At 32.4% G+C, this 23,808-nt stretch overlaps 3 protein-coding genes across 12 annotated transcripts in view; 2 read left to right on the plus strand and 1 right to left on the minus strand.

Moving 5' to 3' along the window:
* LOC143199979 (ABC transporter G family member 23) overlaps positions 1 to 23,808 on the plus strand; it is a 68,411-nt gene that overhangs the window by 40,535 nt on the left and 4,068 nt on the right. For 2 of the 4 annotated variants that reach the window (XM_076410189.1, XM_076410190.1), the window contains exons 11-14: positions 748 to 1,004; positions 3,833 to 4,098; positions 11,198 to 11,284; positions 11,342 to 11,685. In XM_076410189.1, the coding sequence (XP_076266304.1) occupies positions 748 to 1,004; positions 3,833 to 4,098; positions 11,198 to 11,284; positions 11,342 to 11,553 (822 nt within the window). In that variant the 3' untranslated portion in view covers positions 11,554 to 11,685. Of the gene's footprint in view, positions 1 to 747; positions 1,005 to 3,832; positions 4,099 to 7,457; positions 7,502 to 11,197; positions 11,285 to 11,341; positions 11,686 to 23,808 lie in introns of those variants that run through there. The other 2 variants (XM_076410192.1, XM_076410191.1) reach the window with 2 other exon arrangements.
* Positions 1,459 to 2,796, plus strand: LOC143200022 (uncharacterized). Of its 2 annotated transcripts, none has more exons than XM_076410259.1 (4): positions 1,459 to 1,698; positions 2,220 to 2,397; positions 2,453 to 2,565; positions 2,658 to 2,796. In XM_076410259.1, the coding sequence occupies exons 1-3, from the start codon at positions 1,579 to 1,581 to the stop codon at positions 2,542 to 2,544; spliced, it is 390 nt and encodes a 129-aa protein (XP_076266374.1). In that variant the 5' UTR covers positions 1,459 to 1,578; the 3' UTR covers positions 2,545 to 2,565; positions 2,658 to 2,796. The 2 variants fall into 2 exon arrangements, with proteins under 2 accessions (XP_076266374.1, XP_076266375.1); XM_076410260.1 differs by having other exon boundaries at positions 2,662 to 2,785.
* Positions 13,407 to 22,671, minus strand: BOD1 (Biorientation Defective 1). 6 transcript variants are annotated; one of them, XM_076410178.1, is made up of 11 exons: positions 22,411 to 22,671; positions 22,149 to 22,360; positions 21,926 to 22,087; positions 21,524 to 21,871; positions 20,599 to 21,470; positions 17,588 to 17,741; positions 16,725 to 17,509; positions 16,075 to 16,144; positions 15,927 to 15,992; positions 14,819 to 14,950; positions 13,407 to 13,617 (listed from the first exon to the last, which is right to left on the minus strand). In XM_076410178.1, the coding sequence occupies exons 1-11, from the start codon at positions 22,662 to 22,664 to the stop codon at positions 13,508 to 13,510; spliced, it is 3,165 nt and encodes a 1,054-aa protein (XP_076266293.1). In that variant the 5' UTR covers positions 22,665 to 22,671; the 3' UTR covers positions 13,407 to 13,507. The 6 variants fall into 6 exon arrangements, 5 of the variants coding, with proteins under 5 accessions (XP_076266293.1, XP_076266292.1, XP_076266291.1 ...); XM_076410177.1 differs by having other exon boundaries at positions 14,819 to 14,932; positions 17,570 to 17,741; XM_076410176.1 differs by having other exon boundaries at positions 17,570 to 17,741.

Below are 23,808 nucleotides of genomic sequence, written 5' to 3' on the forward strand. Positions count from 1 at the left end.
TTAAATGTTTAATTGATGGCACAATTTTGCGTTATTTAAGTACTCAATCGCTTTGCACCAAAATTCCTCGTGTATTGAACTTTCAGGAGCTATTATGTTAATGGAGTTGCAACTATTAAATAGTCGATCCAACTATAAAACAATATCTCTTATATTCAGAAGGGCATTATTTTCCGAAATAAAAAAATAAAAATTTGAATGATTATTAATATGAATAAACTTACCCCAACTTACAACAAGAAAATACGCAGTATCATAAGTGTATTTCGTACTTAATCTAGTCAGTTTGGGATTTTGAATTATATAAACTCATTTTTAAAGATAGCCGAATACTTCTCCAAAGGAAAACGATGCTTCATTTCTTTACTATCTACAGGTACACAACAATGACTAGATCGATGATACATTATACTTATATCTACCCACTAATATTATACTAATAAACTAATGACTAATAATGTAATCACTAAACAGTATAAAAAACTAAATACGCTCTTACCAACGTAGTGCACATTGAAAATGGCGTCTAAAATAACAACAAACGCAGCATAGAAACGAAATGAAACAATCAAATGTCTTCGCGGCTTTTAGCAAAGCAATTAAAGCAACTAATAATTTCAAAGTAGTGACATCTATATATTGGACGTCGCAAAACATTTCTGCAAAATTTCGTATAAAGTTAAATCTTTATTTTCTCTGTGTCTGTGTATTGCATGATGTTCATATTATTTTGTTTATCCCCTGTAGATATACGAAGGTAAAGATGCTGAGTCATGGTTAGCGGATTTTGGAGAAATCAAAGCCTATTTAGATATGTCGAACAGACAGATCGGCGCAACTTTGAAATACAAGCTCTATGAATTATTTTACGATTTTCAAGAGGATCTTTTCACGCAATGCAATTGGACAAAGCGATTGGGGAATATGCCTATCAGAAAGCATTTCATTTTTGGAAATGAAGATGAGCCATATACGATATACATGATACCTGGAACAATTATAACGTAAGTTTATGAAATATTCTTGATTATAATTATTAGTAATTTTTAAATGATAATGATTTATGATTAAATATCTCATTTCAACTAATGCCTTACAAGTTCAATATATAAATATAAAATAAATAAAATATAATATATCATGCAATTCTACCACAGAAGAGAAATCATTAGTTGGAATTCTGAGAAAGTCACAGCTGAAGACCATTGGAGATGATTCAATTCAAATACTCTCGTCCCAACAATCTCAACTATAGTCTATTCAACGTTTATTTGTATGTGCGTCATTAATATGTTTAATGTATTGCCTGCCGCAATTTGTAAATTTGTTTTAGAATCAGACAATATTTACCTTCTCATTTTATTCTAGTTAAAAAGAGATGCAACACTGTCTGATTAGTTCGAACACGTAAACGAATGACCCTGTCAAAGTCGTCGGGTTGTCAGACGTACGCAAAATTATTCAAAATATTAATTGTAATTACTACAGGTTATAAACCGACAAACGTTATTTTAGCGCTTTGATTATTTTGATAAATTTTAAATCGATCCGTAATATATTATATCACTTAGTTTGAAAATGCTGAAAACAATAGATAGTCAGGGTTACAAATTGATTGCGGCTTTAATAAATTATTTCGAAACGGAACGAGATAATGGAGGCCCCCTTTCGCCTATAATTAGAGAGGTCGTTAGAGAGGTAATTATTGATGATATTAAATAATATAAGTGGCTGCAATATTACTGAACTTACCCAAGGTTTTGGCAGCAATATACCAGTCATAGTAAGAACGTCATTAAGGATGGTCGAGATATTCATTCGATAGGATTTATTAGAGTTCTGTATTTTTGTTTTCTTATATCGAAAGCCATCTCTGAGTATTTCCCTATTAAAATTGTTTTTACCTGTTTTATACAAAAGTATATGGCGGATTGTGTAATTAACAAGTTCTAAATGCACCTTTTTTCGATATCTGACAAAAAATGATTTAAATTATTGACGTGGCAATATCGCCGGATAAAATAAATCGGTCAAAGATCTACAACAGTACAGTAAAACAATTTTGTTACAAATTGATTGCGGCTTTAATAAATTATTTCGAAAAGGAACGAGATAATGGAGGCCCCCTTTCGCCTATAATTAGAGAGGTCATTAGAGAGGTAATTATTGATGATATTAAACAATATAAGTGGCTGCAATATTATTGAAAATGTTTTTAGCGGGTTGCTGCTGCGCTAAATATTAGTATGGGTACTGTGAATAACATCGCTTATAAAATGAAGAACAATACGTTAGATTCACCCAAGAAAACCCGTCTACATACCAAGTGGGTAATGAGTCTTGACCATCTTGATATTGGCTCTATTCGAGATCAAATATACGAAATATATAAGAACAGTGAGTACACAAGCTATTTTATCGATATAAACATAATTTAATAAAATTATTTCAGAGAAAATTGTTGGTCGGGAAAATATACACAAAAGAGTTAGGCACATGCAGTTTTTTAAGGGATGTAAGATATCTCTTCATACACTCTTATAGGGTATAGGAAATAGCCTAAAGGTAACCATAATACTTTCTGTTTGGATGAACTCGATAAGACATACAGAGGAAGTATGATATTGATAAATAGTGGAATCGTGAACATGTTTTAGGCAGATTGGAAATTAACACTTTAGTGATTGACTTGGACAGTGACTAGGAAAGTGAAAGTGACTAAAGGAAACCTTCAGGATATGTGATAATGCTGTGAAATGCTGGAAATTTACGAGACAGAGCGATGAGAGTGGAAACAACTAGAGGTATGCACATAATTAATAGAATATAACTGTAAAAAATGGTATTGTTGACCGTGAAATATTTGTATGTACAGATATGATTGTAATTGTTCAGAATTAAATATGAGCATTAGATTAAAATGTATGAGGAGAGTATGAATAATTGAGTGATTAATTTTATTAAGCATGATGTACATAGTTAATAGCAGAAGAAATAATAAATACAGTGTTATCAAGATGACTTAACAGGTAAACACACCATCGAAGGAAACAAGAACTAAATGTAAGAAGGTAAATATGCTCTCTATTGAAAGTAAAATACGTTACTTTGATATATAATTGTTAATTAGGTAGATAAGATTTCCAGGGGGATACTACTACATAAAAAACGCAGCTAGAACTCTACCTTATACTCTAACCTACAAACTATTATACCTGTATTCTTAATTGTAGTTTTAAGTCCTTCGATAATATATGCATTAGATGTACTATAATGTTAAAATAAATTATATTTGATAACAGTATTTTTGTTTAATTATTTTATTTTGATTAGAATGTTGTTGTATGTCAAAGGGAAACTAACCCGGAGTTGATGTGACAACATTCTGACGTTTTGACATCACAAATTTCGATGACGTATATGCAAATAAACTTTGAATAGTCTATATACTAATTGTCGTAATATAATATTTGATATAATATAATCATTGAATTTTATGTCTGTCTGTAAATGTTGAAACTGTACCTATTGAAAAATTTTTTTCGTAGATGCATAAAACATGAAAAGGTGAAAAAACACGACACAGAAGGGTGAAAGTGTATTCAATGTTTAGATTTTTGGAATTTTTATACTGTTTTTCTGTTAGAATCACAATAGTTGTTCGCTAAACCAGTTGTAATTTTTAAATTATATGTTAGATTGTCATGAAATTTTTACATATATTATTTGAAGATTAGCGCTATTAGGTTAGGTTTAAGAAGGTTACGAGGTTGCGTCATCTATACACTAGGCTATGGCTCTAATTTATTTATGATATGAATTTAATTTTCAGGATGTTATTCTTCATGGGCGCAACTATGACCTCACAAATCATCATAACAGACAGAAAGGAAGGCGTATGGGATAGATCCATAGTTGCGGGAGTTACATCTCTGGAGATAACCTTAACACATTTTCTCATACAGGCCGCCGTAGTTCTTGTTCAAACAATGGAAATATTAATACTGATATTCGGGGTTTATCGATATAGTTTTATTGGAAATCCCGTATTAATAATTTTCATAGCCTATTGTGCAGGAATATGTGGAATGGCTTACGGTAAGTTAACAATATTCATGTAGATAAGCTTCTACAAATAATTAAATAATTAGGTAACATAATAGGATTAAACAAAGTAATTAAATTATTTCTAAACAATATAATAGGCTAAATGAAATGGAATAAAAAATCACAAAAATATTGATTTATAATTATAATAATATACTATAGGAAGATTATTAACAACATATTTATTTTAAAACTAAAGTAGGATTACTAAGATTTTACCACAAATAAATGCACAACATTCAGTGCTCGCTATATTAAGTCAAACACCAATCAGAAGTGCTACGAAATATTGACGTCACTTACCGTTTTCTAACCGTCAAATAATAATATAAAATAACAGGTCAATTTAAAAGTCCCCGAACTACCATAGTAAAACACATTTTTTTGGCAAAATTAGTTTTTTTTATTCATAATTCCCTTCGAGAATGATACACTGATTATAGCGACCCTCCAACTTTTCGATACTATTTTTGTAGTACGAATTGTTCTTTGCTTCAAAATAGGCTCAGTTTCGTCGATCACCTCTTCATTCGAACATTTCTTCCCAGCGAGCATTCTTTTGAGATCTGAGAACTGGAAATAGTCGCTGGGAGCCAAATCTGGAGAATAAAGTGGATGAGGAAGCAATTCGAAACCCAATTCATGTACTTTTGCCATCGTTTTCACTGACTTGTGACACGGTGTATTGTCTTCGTGAAGCAGCACTTTCTTTTCCTTCAAATGCGGCCGTTTTTCGGCGATTTCGTCCTTCAAATGGTCTAATAACGCTATGTAATAGTCGCTGTTGATGGTCTATCCTTTTCCAAGCTAGTTAATGAAAATTATTCCATGGGCATCCCAAAATACAGACGCCATAACCTTGCCAGTGTCATAATCGTGCGCAGTGCCATAATCGTGCGCAGTCCACTCGGATGACTTCGAAGCGAAATAATGGAGCCATGTTTCATCCATTGTCATATATCGACGCAAATGCTCGATTGCGTCGATATATAATGCTTTATTACGCTTGATCATCTTCAAACACTGCTCCGAATCATAAACTCGTTGTTTTTGGTAAAAAGTGAGCTCGCGCAGCCCCACATTACACAGAGCTTTCTCATAACCAAATATTCGTGAATGATCTGATGTACACGTTCAGTTGACATCTTTAGAGGGTCTGCTATTTCATTCAATTTTAATTGACGGTCTTTCAAAATTATTTTGTGGATTTTTTTAATGTTTTCGTCGGAAACAATCTGTTTTGGGAGTCCATTGCATTCACCGTCTTCGGCGCTCATTTCACCAAGTCTAAACATAGTATACCAATCCATGATGGTTGATTTTCCTGGGGCAATGTCTGGAAACTCGACATCAAGCCAAGATTTCCAGAATGCTATAATTCACAAACGAATAATCCGACAGCTGTGAAATTTTTACACGCATCTTTTGACGGTTAGGGCTAACTAAAAATATATGGATTTAATTCTAGTAGCGCCATCTATGTGTCAGGCCGGGGACTTTTCAGTTGATCTGTTACTAGAACGTTTATACACAATAACCGTGAAATGTAGTAGAATATTGAATAACATTAAGTAAAAATAGCATTAAGCACAACTATTTGTTTTTTAACACTTGCCAAGTAAATTAATTAATGCATTGAAAAATAACGCTATCAGCAGTTGGAAACTTTGAATAATATTATTGAAATCAGATGCGTTATACTTGCAAAGTCGCTATAATTTGAAGATAGAGTTGCAAATATATTTGACAGGGCTACCAAAATATTCATTTTGAATAGTTGATAGTAACTACAAAACATAAAATTGGTTTAACATACGACATATACAATGGATGATGAATGTTTGATTTTAAACTTTTAGCAGTTCTATGGAACGAAAAATTGTGTCCGTTTTGTATAAAATTACCTTGTAATATTTGTGCCAAAGATGCACAAATCGTAATTTTGTTGTTTATTTTAATAATATCGTTTTATAAGCACGCGAAACTGCAATATTTCATCAAGTACTTAATACACATATACCAGGCTTTAAAATGTTATAACATCAAATTGTTCAATCAAATATGTGTCAGTTAGCATTAACCTGGTGAAGTATACCACATAGAACTATTTGATGTACAATAAATTAAACTATATCGGCTAGTTCGCGCATTACAACATTTAACCACATTTCTCTAACCTTGTCATAAAGTAGTTTTTCAAAAATAATCATCTAGCTTATTCGACCATAAAATATGTGATGTTCATAAAAATAATATTTTCTTTTTCTAAATATTTTCTCGAGCTTGAAATTATATTTGCAATAAAAACATTTTCGCGTTTTTTTTACGGTTTTCAACGTAAACACCAAGCGACAAGCCTACGTGAGTATGTTAGAAGAGCAGAGTTTATAATGGATCAAACTATCGAACAAAAAACTTCCTTCATTCATTAAAAATGCTCATATTTCTGGAAAAAAACCAATTGGATTTTACATCACCGCATCACCTCACATCACTCTCTGTCTGATTTTTCAATACAGTTAGCACTGGGAGGCGACCGTTTTTAGTTGATAAAAAAAAACAAAGACAATTTACAATGAGAACTAAAATGTTTTTGACTAACGGATTATTCATTGGCATATGTGTGTTATATTGAAAATATTTTTCAAAAAAAATGTTTTGATTATTAAAAACTAAATTATATTCTATTGATCAATTCTTGGTATTCTTGTATAGATGGAATGTAACTTAGTTAAATACTCAATGACAGAATAATGAGAAAACAAGCCTAACATGGATAAATGAGAAACAATCTAACAGCAATGGACGAAAGAAAATCCATCTAATAAAAATTCTGATCACTTTTTCATTATTATCGAGAATAATTGGTACAATATACATTAATCAAAATACCCACCACTTTTTCATATATTTCTGACAACAAGGCGATACCATGTCGAAAGATTCGACCCATTTTCACATTTCAGCATTTCGAAACCGCGTATCACACGCACAGTTTATTACAATTTTATTTATTAATCTCTTAGAACTTTTGCCCATGGGCTATAAGTATTATTATATGATTTCGGTTATATAATATAACGATATAGCGATAATGATCTTATGTACAACTTATAATCTAAACATTATTCTAGATACTATTCTAACTTATTCTAAAGAGTATTCTAACTTATTTGTACAACACTCTATGTGTCTATTAATCAGTTCTCTTCTTATTAATCGTTCGTAACTACTACTAAGTAGTTTGAGCCTACGTACTACATTATCACCACTTAACTGTATGACGAGTGCATTTAGATGCACTAATAGTCTTTCAGAGTACTTCACACTAACACTTCGAATTACACTAGTTATGGGTTCTAAGGGGATATCGGGCTGAATCAGTTTGTTGGAGACGTAATATTGGGCATCGGCGATGACTCGCAACATATTATTCTGGAACTTCTGGTGGATGTTATAGGTATGTTAGATTTGCTAGTAGTACCCCACAGTTAATTACCATACGTTCAAATGGGCCTAAGTATTGACTTACACAGAAAAATCTTGTTATCTAATGATCATCATCAGCCAATACATTTGGATTAGTTTAAGCCAAAGCTGATTACGTTTTGTCACTATATGTATTTTACATGTCAAACGTGGATCAAAATGCATTTCCAGATATTTAACGTTGTCTGTTTGCGGTAGTTCACAATTATTCAATTTTACTAAGGGACAAGTTCTTCTACAAAGCGTGAATGTCACATGAGTGGATATCATTTGCTTTTATATGCCATGTTTTATATGTTTTATTTTATATTTACGATATATTGGATAGGGGTCAGTGTATTCGTCACCCTGTTTGACAATAAAATATCTCTATATGTGACTTATGATTTCAGCAGTTGAAAGTGTATATGGGTCAAAAGCTTTTTCAATTTAACATGCAGTCCAATGTGCCACACCATGTCGAAGGCTTGAACTATATAGACAGATGCAGTGGAGCAATATTTTTATCATTCAGATTTTTATTAATTTTGTTGACTAATCTATGTATTTGTTCTGTTGTTTCGTGTTTATTAGGGAAGCCAAATTGATGGTCTGGAATTATATTTCTATCTTCTGAGATTATTTTGAGTCTCTTAATGTATATTTTTTGAAAAAGTTTAAAGATCACAGGTAACAGGCTTATAGGACGATAAGAGAAGACTTATATGATAGAAGAATCATATTGATTTGAGTCACTTTCAAAATGCTAGGAAATATGAATGTTATTAATTTGATACACTTTCCTGACAGCCAGTCGATGGATTCACTTTTCATCGGCAGTCACAATATGGCACAGAAAACTCTACTTTTAGTTGGCAAGCGATGTTAAAACGAATCGAAATGCCATTTTCAGTTAATCTATATGCTAGCTAATTTCACTTCTTGTTCGATTTTCCAATCACATAAAGATATCTGAAAACAGTTTATTCATTAACTGCCAAGCTGTTTAGAAGTTCTCTGATAGTTTTAGCTGGATTTTCGCCCTCTGACCTTGCAAATGAATTGTCTTCCACTTTCTTTGTTCCGTTCTTTGTTATTGACAACAAAATCAACTTTCTAAGAGTGTTTGATGGACTTTGCCAATATATTTCCTCAAATCACACAATAAAAGCAATGCATGCCTAAAAACTATTATATTATGTAGATGAATGTTAAAACCATCGAATTTAACGATTAGGTTAGATTGTTTTACAATTCTTTACATTGATACAAAAAAAAAACAAAAAGGCAAACAAAAACTATTTTACTAACTTTGTCATTTATTTAATTCAATATCTATGTTTCTCTCCGTTAGAGATATTTTTCGAATCAGTTTTAATGTATCCACTCAAAAACAATTTTCCTGAAGCTAGAGCTTTCCCTGATAGAACTAGATCAGTGTAATAGGACAGTACCGAAATAATATGGATTGAATTATTGCTATAAAGTTAAAAGATATTAGAAAACAGGAGTTATTTACATTTTAAAAGGAGATAAAGTCGAATAAATAAATATTTAATTTTTTAAATACAAATAACACAATTTAACGGTTTATATTGTATCAAGATTTGATCAGAGTTGAATAAACTTAAGAAAAAATGTATTAAAATTATATTTTATGCGCATATTTTATATAACAGGTTGACATTTACTATTAAAAAAATCGCAAGTATTATGGACACGATTACTAACAGATCACTGAACCTGATGAGAAACTTTCAAATAAAGTAACATTGTATTTGTACATTTTGACAACACTTGTTTTTGTGTCATAAACTACAATACATAGTATTATTCTTTATATATATATATAAGTCTCCTTTTTACCAAAGATGGTTTATCTAGACTGGACCTACTGTTTAACGGTCTATGGTCTATGGTCTTCAACGGTGATCAAGGGAATTGAAAAGTACCCGGTCTACCATAGTAAAGCATATTTTTTTTGTTAAAATTTGTTTTTTTTATTCAACATAATTCAACATTCAAGGGTAATACATTGATTATAGCGACCCCCCAACTTTTCGATACTATTTTTGTAGTACGATTTGTCCTCTGCTTCAAAATAGGCCTCAGTTTCGCCGATTACCTCTTCATTCGACGAAAATTTCTTCCCAGTGAGCATTCTTTTGAGATCTGAGAACAGGAAAGTCATTGGGGCCAGATCTGGAGAATAAGGTGGATGAGGAAGTAATTCGAGGCACAATTCATGGATTTTTGCCATCGTTTTACTGACTTGTGACACGGTACATTGTCTCGGTAAAGTAGCATTTTGTTTTTCATCAAATGCGGCGTTTTTTTCGGAGATTTCGTCCTCCAAACGGTCCAATAACACTATGTAATAGTCACTGTTGATGGTCCTCCCTTTTTCAAGGTAGTTAATGAAAATTATTCCATGCGCATCCCAAAATATAGATGCCATAACCTTGCCAGCCGACTGTTGCGTTTTCCCACGTTTTGGAGCGGGTTCATAGTGTGCAGTCCACTTGGATGACTGTCGATTGGACTTGGGAGTAAAATGATGGAGCCATGTTTCATCGATTGTCACATATCGACGCAAAAACTCGGGTTTATTACGCTTGATCATCTTCAAACACTGCTCCGAATCATCAACTCGTCGTTGTTTTTGGTCAAAAGTGAGCTCGCACGGCACACATTTTGCACAGAGCTTTCTCATACCCAAATATTCGTGAATGATATGATGTACACGTTCAGTTGATATCTTTAGAGTGTCTACTATTTCATTCAATTTAAATTTACGGCCATTTAAAATCATTTTGTGTATTTTTTTAATGTTTTCGTCGATAACAACCCCTTTTGGGCGCCCACTGCGTTCACGGTCTTCGGTGCTCATTTCATCACGTCTAAACGTAGCAAACCAATCCTCGATAGTTGATTTTCCAGGATGTCCGGAAACTCGGCATCAAGCCAAGTTTTTGCTTCAAAATTCCTTTTTATCCATGTTTTTCACAATAACAAAAGTTGCTTCAGTCAAAATGCTATTATTCACAAACTAATGATCCGACAGCTGTCAAATTTATACACATCTTTTGAGGGTTAGGGATAACTAATAAACATATGAATTTAATTTTAGTAGCGCCATCTATGTGTCAGACCGGTGGCTTTTCAATAGACCTTAGAGTAGGGCAACAGCACGCGAAGCTCAAAAGATGCAACATATGGAAGCTCTCTCATAAAATAATAGAACGGTTTAGAAGTTGGACAGCATAGTAGCTTATTCTTTCGAAACATGGCGCAGAATAGAGAAGGAAAATGTAAACTTTATGTGCGTGATATCAATGAACTGCTTAAACTAAAACGTTTACTGTCAACCGATCTAATTAAAGGACAAATATAGATTAAAGTTACATTACCCACAAATGTAGAACCATTAAGGGTAAAAAACGTCGAAAACGCATAATTGCTTTTTTACTGGTTTACAGCCATCCTGGGGCTTTAATTTTTGTTGTGGTACAACACATTGTCACGAACAGACTGATTAAAATGTTCTTGGTACGGTTCTTGATAATTTTGATAAACTTTCTTTTGAAATGCCCTATACTAATACTTACTACTACAATCCTAGGATTTTGGGTCTCGGCTATATGCGGCGACCATTCTCAAGCAAATATATCAGTATCCGGAGGCTTTTTACCCATGATGTTACTAAGCGGTAAGTGGTTAACGCCATATAGAATCGTACATGTCAATTTACTCTGTTACTTTTCAGGTCTGATTTGGCCAACAGAAGCGATGCCGATTGGATTAAGAATATTTGCTAAGTGTCTTCCGTTTACTTTGATTATTGAATCTATGAGAAATGTTATTAAAAAAGGATGGGCGTTGTGGGACGTACAGATACTTCAAGGAGTCGGCATTTGCATGTTCTGGATCGTATTCTTTGGGATAATTAGTATTTGGATGATTAAACTTAAAAGATAATTTATATATTAGCAATACCTTTTTTTGGTAGTTTAGTATTTGTTATAAGAAATATTTTATTTATATATACATATTGTGTATAAAAATTATTTTAAATTTTGCTTTTATTAATAAAATAAAGCTGTGAGATTATTTCCATTGACAATTACATTAATACAAACAAATTAAACCTCCTAACTCTTTAACAAAAAGGGACGAGAGCGATTAAAAGTAAAAGCGTAAAATTTAAGATCTAAGATCGGATGTTAAATATAACTATCAAATGTTAAATATTTTGTATATATAATATAATAAATATAATTAATAATATAATTAAATAAATAATTCTTAAACACTAAACAGAACCACTTAATTAAGAGCTTAAGAGCCAATGTAGAAAATAAGAAGAACAACTAGTAGAGGGAACTGTAATTTGTATCGAGGTTGTAAATAAAGTTTCTTCCAAACTTGGCGAAAAAGCGATATTACACGCTTTAAATCACTGACGCAGACCACGTAATCCAGAACGAGCAATTTGGTTTCATCAATCTATCAGGCACTAGTAAAAGGTCGCAAAGCTGGAACCATCTTTCTAGATGTTTTCAAAGTTTCGACCACGAATGGCCTAATCTCTCTAATAGATTCATACTTGGACGGTAGATCCTTTCAAGTAAAGATCGGCGACACAGTCTCGTCTCGAAAACAGATCGCAGGAGTTCCGCAAGGTGCTCCACTAGCCCCAGCCCTGTTCAATCTCTATATGACTGATTTTCCACTTCACAAACATTCCCACACAGCATTTTATGCAGATGATACAGCTTTCTTCGTATTGTGAATGGCGGTAACAATCTCAAGTCAGAAGAGCTATCGATGTCGACACCGAAGCAGAATATCCATGGTGAAAAAGTTTTGCTGAACTGAACAGTGTACAACAACCACAAAGTTATCCTGGTTGTCAAGGATGCATGTGAAGTTTCGCCGCATATGCACAAGACATAGCGTTTTCTGGTTACCACTTGTTCAAATAATAGTAATAGTACTGCAGCATGGCTTGACTTGTACACGTCGTTCTTTCAGTATGGCCATGCTGTCAGAAACATAGGAAAAGTTATAGAACACTATAGAACATATTTTATTATATAAATTTTTTCTCAGTATGCACTATTTAAAGTGAAAGAATGATCAGAATGTATGTTTATTTTCCAAAAATTCTTGAATATAAAAAGAAATAGAGGATGTAAAAACAGATAATGAAGGAGGCTCAAATTAAAACCGGAACTTTTTTATTTACGAAACTATAAATGACCAACTCGATTGCGATAGTACATAACGTTAGCAGTGGGTTCATTGTGAGATAATAAATATACGTATATGGGTGTTAGTAAGTTATCAGTAAGAATGCCTTTTAACTATCACTAATATCTAAGAAAAGAAACCTGGCTCAATCTTTTAAATAAACTAATGAAGCTGCTACAGTGACAAAATGCACTGGCGTGGTTGCGAAGTTATTAGATTTTCAGATGGAAATATTGACTAGAAAAGAAATATTTCCTTGAAAATGTATAGAATTGTAAAAAAATTGTTAATCTGGTTATTATGTTTGGCTAGATGTGGCTATAAATCAACAAATAAAACACAGAACAAATATAGTTCAATATCCTCCATCCTGAAGGCATTCTTTGCTTTGATTGACTCATAAAATAACAACACTTAAAATAAATTAGTAAGCATTATGAGTTTCTTGGATCTTGATAACAATTTTAAATGCTATGCGAACCTCACTTAAAATTATTTGCTAAACCTAGCTTTAATGTGGGATCTATACATACCAAAACTGAATATCAATTTCATATAATATCAGGAAAACAAAAAGGCATCATTAAATACTATATTAATTGCTATACAGATTAAGCAAGATTACAAATATAAAAATATGTTTTTGTTTGTTAAACACCGGTTATTATACATACAACTGCTATAATTGTTCATTTTTTGCTCTTCTTCGTGAACTGGTGTAGTTAAAGACGGGTCTTGGTTTGTATAGATCTTCGTTGGAATATCTTTCGTTCGCTCGTCCCACCGATACTACAAACAAAATAATTATGATATCTCAATTATATCCTAATATTTTATAAAGTAGATTAATTTTAAATCGATATAAATTGTGTTTTCAAACACAGTTATTTGACTTTGTTCTTTCAGGGTTAAAATGGTATACACAAGTACTTGATCAAGTGTGCTATATGAGTTGGAATATTATCTGTCAACAAAAGAAGGCGAACAGCGTGTTGAACGCCTTATGGTTTATTACACTGACCAAATAAATTGTCCAAAAAGGCCATGAATTGGACATTGACAAAATTGGACGGATGGACCCCATTAATTAAATTTAGAAAAGAAAACTATTTCATAATTACTGATTCGATCACAATAACTCAGAGCATAGCATTAACTAATTTATTGATCAGATTGGTATCACGGAAGCTAAATAAATAAATTATGGCAACTTCAGAAGGTATGCATAATGAAGATATCCGTTGTAAAATATGCTAATTCTGTGTGGTCGATTTTTCTAAAGCAAACAAAAGAACCATCGTTCTTACCAAAGGTTTTATGAAGTTGGAAATCGTTTTTTATTGACCGTTCATCCTCCATTATCGCGTTGGGTCCTCTCGCCATTAAAAAGTATCACTAAAAACTAATACCGTCCAGGTAGAATCACATATTCAATTACACTTATTGACCTAATATAACTATGTGGAATTACCTTTCATAAGCTAATAACAGGAATAACAATCTAAATTTACCATATTGTCTGGCATTTGAACAGTGGATCTATTTTCCATCCAAAATGAACTATAGTCTATAAAAGATACGGATAAAAATTACTGAGAGCGAAATGAAAAGATGAGAGTTTCCCAGATGAGAACGGTTGCTACTGATCATCAATAGTGGCGAGACTTGGTGAAAATGTGTTCGAAGTCAAACGGCACCAATTATTGCATTGGTTGGCATATTGGTTGACACTTTCCCTAAGTAACGACTATGGATAATTATGATCTCTGCTATAGGCAATGGTCTGAAATTGTCGACCGTCGGGAGAAAACCAAAACCCCATTAAGAAATCTCGAACAAACTGATATCCTGTCTATATGTAACCGTAATTTCTATAGACTTTCTATAAACGTTAAAAGAGTGGGTTATTTTTTTCACGTTAATAACCATAACTCTGTTGATGATAAGAATACTGCTGAAACTTCAATAAAATATTTTAAAAATATCTTACCTCTGCCAATCCTTTTAGGTTTCACGGTTTGTGGCTCCTCTTTTTTGTGCTCGCCAGATTTATCACTTTCTGCTGGACTCAGTGGCAAATTGAAGTTGTGATTTTGAGGAACATCTAGAATGAAAGTTAAACCTGTACAACCAGTACAAGAAGTATAGTTAGTAATGTGGCGTAAGAGATTAGTATAATTTTGATAATAATCTGAAACTACTAGTGCAATAATCTTGAAAATAATTATATACAAGCAAATGGCTAATTAGATAATGCAATCCAAACCTTCATAACTAGCATACAAAAACTACTTGGTATGAAGGATAAAACATCTACGACCTATGGTATACTTTCACAAGACCTAATTTTAATAGAGATAAAAGTAAAATATTTCATGGCTAGATAATTTAAATCACATAGATTTTGAAGAAGGTTTCATTGTTAACAAAAATGTGTATTAGAACCAGAAATAAATTCTTATCGTATGTTAAGATAATGAACTGCCCGCATTATTAGATATAAATCTTATTCAAACGTGCAACGAATTTGTGGACGAGTTCGATAAAGGTGCATGAATCAATAATTCAAAAATCTTTATATTATTTAAAAAAACCCAAACGATAATGACAATTACAAAACAGCACTAATACTAGGTATTTTAATAGAAATCTAAAAAATGCAATGAACTCTACTGAAGAACGATGACGACAAGCGGATCTGACAAAACGACAATTGGAAAAAAAATATTCAAAGATTGAAAAATTTAAAAAATTGGATGTCATCTGGAACAATAAAAAATAAGACCTGAAGAGACTGTTATGGGGTTGCTTCTTTAATTTATTCATACATTCCTCAGAAAGTTATTATTATATGGTGGTATGCGACGTATTGCCTGGTATTAAATATTATTGCCTCTTTGAAACAATATCTTGCAATAGCATCAGATAGAATTAAAGATAAAATTAGCATTTCCATCGTGAATCTTCTGAAGAAGGTACTAGGAAAGGTTATAGTCATGCATATAATCAATATAACGTTTACACAAATCATCCCTAGAACAAGTAACCTAATGGTGCATACGAAAAGGAAAATCAATAAAAGCATCAAGGTATAATACCTGAATTATATATATATTCTTTACTGGCTTCTGGTTTAACTTCTGATATATGTCGTTTCTTGTAATCTGTAATAGTAACACGATTCACTATTAAATTTAAATGCGTATGAATACAGCAAAACAGTAAAACAACTATGATTATTATTACCTGAAGACGGGTGAAGATCTGATGCTTTATTATTGCTTTCGCCATTATCAAATCTCCGCTTGCGGTCTCTCTGTACAAGAAAATATTTTTTAGTTGAATATTGTGTTAAATATTTGTATTTATATCAAATATGTCAATATATATTTACAAACTAAATAGAGAAGTGTATTTATTGAAAAAATATTGGAACAAGAATTAAATGTTATCATTTTTAATTGAAATTAGCACGTATTCAGAGCAATCAATATATTTACCATCATTTTCTCTCATATTTCTAACGATATCCTGATATCTATCTATTGTCATGCAACTATATATTATTCAATTGTAATAAGATTGCGTAAACCACCCATAAAGTAAATGCACAGCGTGTACTTATAATTAGTGAATATTCTTAGATTATCACACTAGATCCAATTTTCATCGTCAACAGACAAGTTACAATATGGAGCAGAAAACTTAAGGATTTATACTTTAACACCATCACATTTACTTAATGATTATGAAAGGTCAAATTATATATCAATAATAAGCTTACAACAGAAGTATTAACATTATTCTACTATTAGCACAAAAAGTTTTCAGGATAAAGACCTTGAGGTAAGACTCGTTAATTACTGACATATATTTTTAACATAAAACATGCTTACCATTCTGTGTATTTGTATATTTTGTAGTTTCAACGAACTGTCTTGAATCGCCGATTCCAATTTTCTGATAGTTCGATGCAATACTTCAAGATTATTTAAATATTCTGAGTTAACTCTGTCGAAGTAATAGCAGGGACCATTGTCTTCTGCAGACATCAGCATTGATTTCTGAGAATTGGTCTGATGTGACAACTCATTGTTCATTAAACTTTGTTCACTGCACTCTCGATCATTAGATCTATTAGAATCAGTTATATTTCCATCATCCTGCAAATTTAAGAAACATTTTTTGCCAGTCTTGGCAATATTAATCTTGAACGGGGCTTTTGCATTGTTTTGTAATTTGTTTTCCTTTTCGTTGTCCTCATTACTACAATAGGCTATTGTCGCCAACATAGGTTGACCTTTAACTTGTTCTTGACCGTTTACATCTGGTAAAACTTTCTTATAATGGGATGCCACTATTTCCACCTCCTCTTTAATGTCACAGTTAACATTAGATTGATTTTCAAAGGTATTCGAGGAAAGGTCTTTAACTACATTTGCGGCATCTTGCGAATTTCGCTTTTTAACTGGACTAAATAATACAGAAGTATACTCAAAATTGTCATCCTCCTCCCCATATGTCGAACAATCAACACTCGACATCGCTTCGGCCAACTTTGCTTCGAGGGCTTCGAATGATTCCATACTCAACTCCTTCGTTTGCAGCCGTGGTGATTCTTGATTGTGATCTTGACCCTTTTCAGAAGGTTCCTCGTAATTTTTCTGTGGTAACAATATATCTGTTGGTACAAAAGTTTTAAGTTTTGAGACATCATAGGAGCAACCAAGAGTTTACATACCATTCTGATCTGACGTACCCGAGTTAACACTTTCCCTTACAAGCTCTATATCGGTAAGAGAGAGTTGGTTCTTCCGTTCTAATCTAGCCAATTGTTTACGAATTTTCATTATTTTCATAACTTCATGAACATTGCACGCAAGCTTTGGTTTATAGTACCTGATCGTTTGGACCTAAAAATTGTGATGTACATTATAATAAGTTGTCCTTCCAAAAGAAATGTCGCACAAAAACAAATTAACGAACTATTGTTACAAGCGTATAACAACTACAACCGGAACTTTAGAGTCATGGTTTGCTGTCTTTTTTTGTCTTCAAGACGATTCACGTAAAAAATACCAAAATTTGTAACAAAAATAAAGGACATCGTCTCGGATACGTTGGAAAAGCCTTTCCAATTATTTTGTGCGTTATTACATCATTACTGATGAGACTTTGATAAACCACCCCAAACTTGAATCAAAACATGAAGCTATCAAATGATAACTAAGGCAAAGTATTGGTTTGCATTGAATAAAAAACATATTGCCAGATTCAGTATCGCTTGACTTTTGGGTCATCTCCTATTAGCAATTCATATAATCGTTTTAGAAATCAGAAACCTACTTCCACAGATTCTACAGATTCTTACTATAGAGATGGAATCAATAAATTATGAGATCACCGAAATATTAGTATTGACGTTCAAAGTATATATATAATAACAATAAAATATATTAGGAGCCAGAAAAAATGTGTTTTTTTTCTTAGGGAACGATACCTAGCGATTAAAAGCTTAAAATAGTAACAACTAAAAATTGTTTAACACCACGCCCATTGGAAACACTTAATATTCTTAACACGCGCTTGCATCTATTTGGCATTATTCAACAATAAAAACTGTTAAACAACGTAACCTAATTGTTAAATTCCATGCTTTTGACATTTCTCTACAAAAACTAACGACTTTCCATCTACAATTATTGAGTTATTCAACGTGCACATGCTAATTATAAACCACTCAAGACTGTATTTTCGACATTTACTACTTTTGTTGTTTGATTGGAAGAAATGCTTTGTCGAAGTCTATCAAACACTATTAGGTACTTATGGTGATATGCTTCCCTCATGATTCAATTATTGGATTTGACTCCAATGCTCTAACCCAGTTCGAACTTCCAAAGAACTTTCAATCAGTTTTAGAAGTTAATTAATCAACTGTTTCCAGGTGCTTATATGAGATGCGACAGACTCAAACTATGACACGAATCGAATTTTGTACCGTTTCAACATCACGGTTTCATTGTCTGTCAAGCAAAAATGGATTTTCTGTGGCGTATTGTGATTGGTGATAAGTGCAAATTTTGCTGCAAAGTCATCCTTTTACATGAAAACGGCCATAAAAATTGTGAATGATGCACTGTTGCACCTCAAATAGGAAGTTCAGTCGCACTTAGTGTACTGACCAGGCATATCGCTTTATATTATTAGATTACCACTTGTTCAGATAAATGCAACATGGCCTAACGATTTTCGAGTTCGGGACTTTGCTCGATGATTGAGTCGCTGCCAAACCAATACTGTTCTTTTGACACTTTATGTTCCCAGAAAGATGGGAAAAATAGTAGAAAATGATCGAAAATATACTGATTCATATATTGTATCAATTTTTCTCAAGTGCTTTTTTAAGGGAAAAAATGATCAGACCTTTTGCAAGCATCTAATTTTAGGTTCCATATACTATTCGTATTCATTCTAACAACTTCTATTTTTGTTAATTCTTTAATTTAGGAGGAATAATTTGTACTGCTTTCTATTGAGTGTTACCAAGTATTTCACAGATTCATTTTTGCTAATATTTGCTTTTTTAGATATGTATGTCCATTTGAAATTACAATAGCATTCAAATAATTACTACAATGCAAACTAATCATAGCAGAAATCGGTTTTAACCACTCATCATATTCTTTGTATTTTTAATTTCTCCTCTTCAAGGTCAGGCGCAAAATGAGACGCAGCTTCGTGAGGTGACGCAGTGATGCTCACGGCGGGTGTATGCAGGATAAAACTGCCAGACGCCAAAACCGCGCAAATACGATTGCAGTTCTCGCTTCACAGTAGTAGGCTTGGTACAATGACAATTGATACGGCACTAATAACGAGTGAACTGAAATTTAGTCCTAAATCTGGTTCAGAAGACGAATTCGAATATGAAATGGTAATTGTTTATTGCCTATGGATAGTAAAACGTAACTGAGAAGTTGTATCTAAAATGAAGAGAGATAATCACGGATAATTTACTTTAATTAATGAATTTAGTGAAGAATTTAATCTTCATATAGTCTACATGAGTTATATCGTACAAATTTTGTCGAATCCACACAGCTTCGATTAATTCTTCCATTTTTAAACATTTACCGTGACTTTAGGCGAAAAACTGTGCCAAGAACACTGTTACGTTCAGTCAGGACGCCGTTAGCCAAAACTGCGTCACGGCACGCTGCGAAACAATATTGCGCGGTAGCTATCGTTCTTAAAAAATATCGCCGAGACTCGCGCTGCTCTCTCACCAAGCTGCGTCCCAGTTTGCGCCTAGTCTAAGAGTTTATTTTACGTCCTTTGGCTTATGTTCCTTTTTAATTTCAAAATAGAGGAAAAATATGTTTCAGAGATTTACTTAATTTTAATTCTCTTCACATGATTATACTCTATGTTTGAGACCATAGTATGCCTTGAAACAAATCATCCTCTTGTACTGTCACTAGTTTTTTTTTGTGGTTAGACTTATTGTAGTAAAGTTATTATTTTTCTTTTCAACACTGCACATCAGCATTAAAAATTTAGTCAGTGTTGTTTCGACTTTTGTTTGCCTCATTAATACCGTCCATATGCAAATATCATTAATTTATAATAACTATTAAAATAAAAAGAAAACATATGTAAGTGTAAAAAACCTGTAACTCATGCCATATACCCAGAAAATGTTTAACAATAGTAACATTGCGCGCTATCATGTTAAATTTTGTCTGAAAACTAAAACTATTTAACTACCTCAACAGAATTATCTTTGGCACTACTGTCGGAATCCGTATCATTAACGGCGGCATCAGTTTTATCAGAATTATTAGAATCTCCACTCCCACTACTGAACACCTCTGACGATTCTTTACTGCTTGCTTTTGATCCTAAAATATCTATAAAACTACTAGCTTGTCTACTACTTTTACTTGAACCATCATTGGAGTCACGGTCTGTTGATCGTCGATCGCTTTTCTTGTCCTTTGAACTATAATGATCATCTACAGGTTTTTTATCTTTCTTTGAACTAGAACTTTTTTTATCTGAAGGTTTATCTTTGTCAATGTTCTTCTTATGTTTATCAGAAGATCTTGACGAGCTACTATATCTCTTATCTTTATCTTTAGAACTGCTTGATGAAGATGATTTAGGCTTATCCTTCTCTTTAGAGCTTTTAGAAATATCTTTATCCTTACTTGAACTTTCTTTGCTTTTCGAAGATTCTTTATCTTGAGATCTGTCCCCACTTTTATCCTTGTCTTTACCAGAATTCCTGCTTGAATCTTTATTATATTTATTTGAATTAGAGCTAGTAGAACTTCTACTTCGATCTTTGTCACTTCTGCCTTTATCACCTCTATCCTTTTCTTTTTGAGATTTATCTTTCTCTCTTTCACTATCCTTACTCCTGTTACTTTTATCTTTATATTTATCTCCTTCCTTAACTTTGTCACTGTCTTTATTTCTATCCGATTTGCTTTTGTCAGTGCCATCAACTCTGTCTTTTCCATTTCTGTAATCTTTTCTTTCTTTGTCTCTATCTTTGGAAGAACTATGTTTTGAGCTAGATTTATAATCTTTATGGTCTTTTGATTTGCTCTCTGACTTACTTCTGTTTCTTTTATCTAAAACAAATTATATGTTATATCATAAACTCAAGAAATATTATTTTTAATACCTTTGTCATCCTTACGATCACTCCTTGACTTATGTTTATCATATGATCTTTTGGAGTCAGATTTTTTATCATCAGAAATCTTGATATCACTGTCTTGTCTACCTTCTTTTTTTTCTGCATCATCAGAAATAATATCCTTCATCTCATTTGTATTTTCAATGGATTTGTCATCTATTTCATGTCTATCATTTGATACATTACTATCCTCACATATTTCCATTTTAGAATTTTCCTCTGACATTTCAACAGATAAATCATGACTATTTTGGGAGCTCTGTGAAATATCTTGGATAATTTCTAAATTACTGCTAAATTGTTTGCCTTTAATATCAAGTCCAATAGACTGTCCTAAAAACATATATAACATTAAGAATCCTTTTAATATTTATATACCTAAAGTACCTGATTGATCAATATTTTCCTCCCGTGATGAAAATTTTGTATTTTCTTCTAATGGTTCAAATGGTGGGCTCTCATCTTCAGTTTTAACAATTGAACTAATGAAAGAAGTATTATGTGCTTCTGTATCCACTTCCATTTTATCTTCATTTACACATATATCCTCTAAAATAAGAATATTAAAATAAGTTTTATTTGTATTTAATTTCTAACTAAAACTAAATACCATGCACTGATGCAGGAGATACAGCTTCTAAATCTTCTGGTAACAAATCAGTAACTTCTACTTTTAATTCCTTTTTGATGTCATTAGTTGGCCTTTCCAAACCTAGATAACGATAAACAACATCTTCAACTTTTGGTAGAAAAACAGTATTGATTTTGGGATTTACAACTTGATCCACAATGCGTTCGACGCCTATTTCCAAGAAACCTGATCTGAAAATTGATTATGAAATTCATAAGTATAATGTAAAATAATGTCATACTCTGATATATTTTTGCGGAGCTGTTCACGTATCTGGTTTTTATTCATATCACCACTAAACGTTTGCTTCTTAAGGAAATTGTTGACGCTACCTTCAACCCTTTGCCTTAAATTCTGATAAGCAGGTTTGGTATCGACGTCTGCAATACATTCTTTTCGGAATTGATCGAAAATACCTTGGGATTTCAATTCATATACAATTTGCTCTATTAACCTTGGATCACCTGGCACGTAACCTGTTGGGACAATATCCATAGTGTTTTTTTTACAATATCCATAGTGTTTTTTTTACAATATCCATAATGTTTTTGCGTAAAAAAAACGCAAAAACATTTTCGCGTTTTTTTTACGGTTTTCAACGTAAACACCAAGCGACAAGCCTACGTGAGTATGTTAGAAGAGCAGAGTTTATAATGGATCAAACTATCGAACAAAAAACTTCTTCTTCATCTTTCTGGAAAAAAACCAATTGGATTTTATGTCACCGCATCACCTCACATCACTTTCTGTCTGATTTTTCAATACAGTTAGCACTGGGAAGCGACTGTTTTTAGTTGATAAAAAAAAACAAAGACAATTTACAATGAGAACTAAAATGTTTTTGACTAATGGATTATTCATTGGCATTGTGTGTTATATTAAAAATATTTTTCAAAAAAATGTTTTGATTATTAAAAACCAAATTATGTTCTATTCATCAATTCTTGGTATTCTTGTATAGATGGAACGTAACTTAGATAAATACTCAATGACAGAATAATGAGAAAACAAGCCTAAAATGGATAAATGAGAAACAATCTAACAGCAATGGACGAAAGAAAATCCATCTAACAAAAATTCTAATCACTTTTTCATTATTATTGAGAATAATTGGTACAATATACATTAATCAAAATACCCACCACTTTTTCATATATTTCTGACAACAAGGCGATACCATGTCGAAAGATTCTATCCATTTTCACATTTCAGCATTTCGAAACCGCGTATCACACGCACAGTTTTTTACAATTTTATTTATTAATCTCTTAGAACTTTTGCCCATGGGCTATAAGTATTATTATATGATTTCGGTTATATAATATAACGATATAGCGATAATGATCTTATGTACAACTTATAATCTAAACATTATTCTAGATACTATTCTAACTTATTCTAAAGAGTATTCTAACTTATTTGTACAACACTCTATGTGTCTATTAATCAGTTCGTATGGTAGTAGTAGTTTGAGCCTACGTACTACATTATCACCACTTAACTGTATGACGAGTGCATTTAGATGCACTAATAGTCTTTCAGAGTACTTCACACTAACACTTCCAATCACACTAGTTATGGGTTCTAAGGGGATATCGGGCTGAATCAGTTTGTTGGAGACGTAATATTGGGCATCGGC

Source organism: Rhynchophorus ferrugineus, unplaced genomic scaffold (genome assembly GCF_030347505.1).
Source record: "Rhynchophorus ferrugineus isolate W39M unplaced genomic scaffold, kcgeb_rfMv2 rfM7, whole genome shotgun sequence".
NCBI lineage: Eukaryota > Metazoa > Arthropoda > Insecta > Coleoptera > Curculionidae > Rhynchophorus > Rhynchophorus ferrugineus.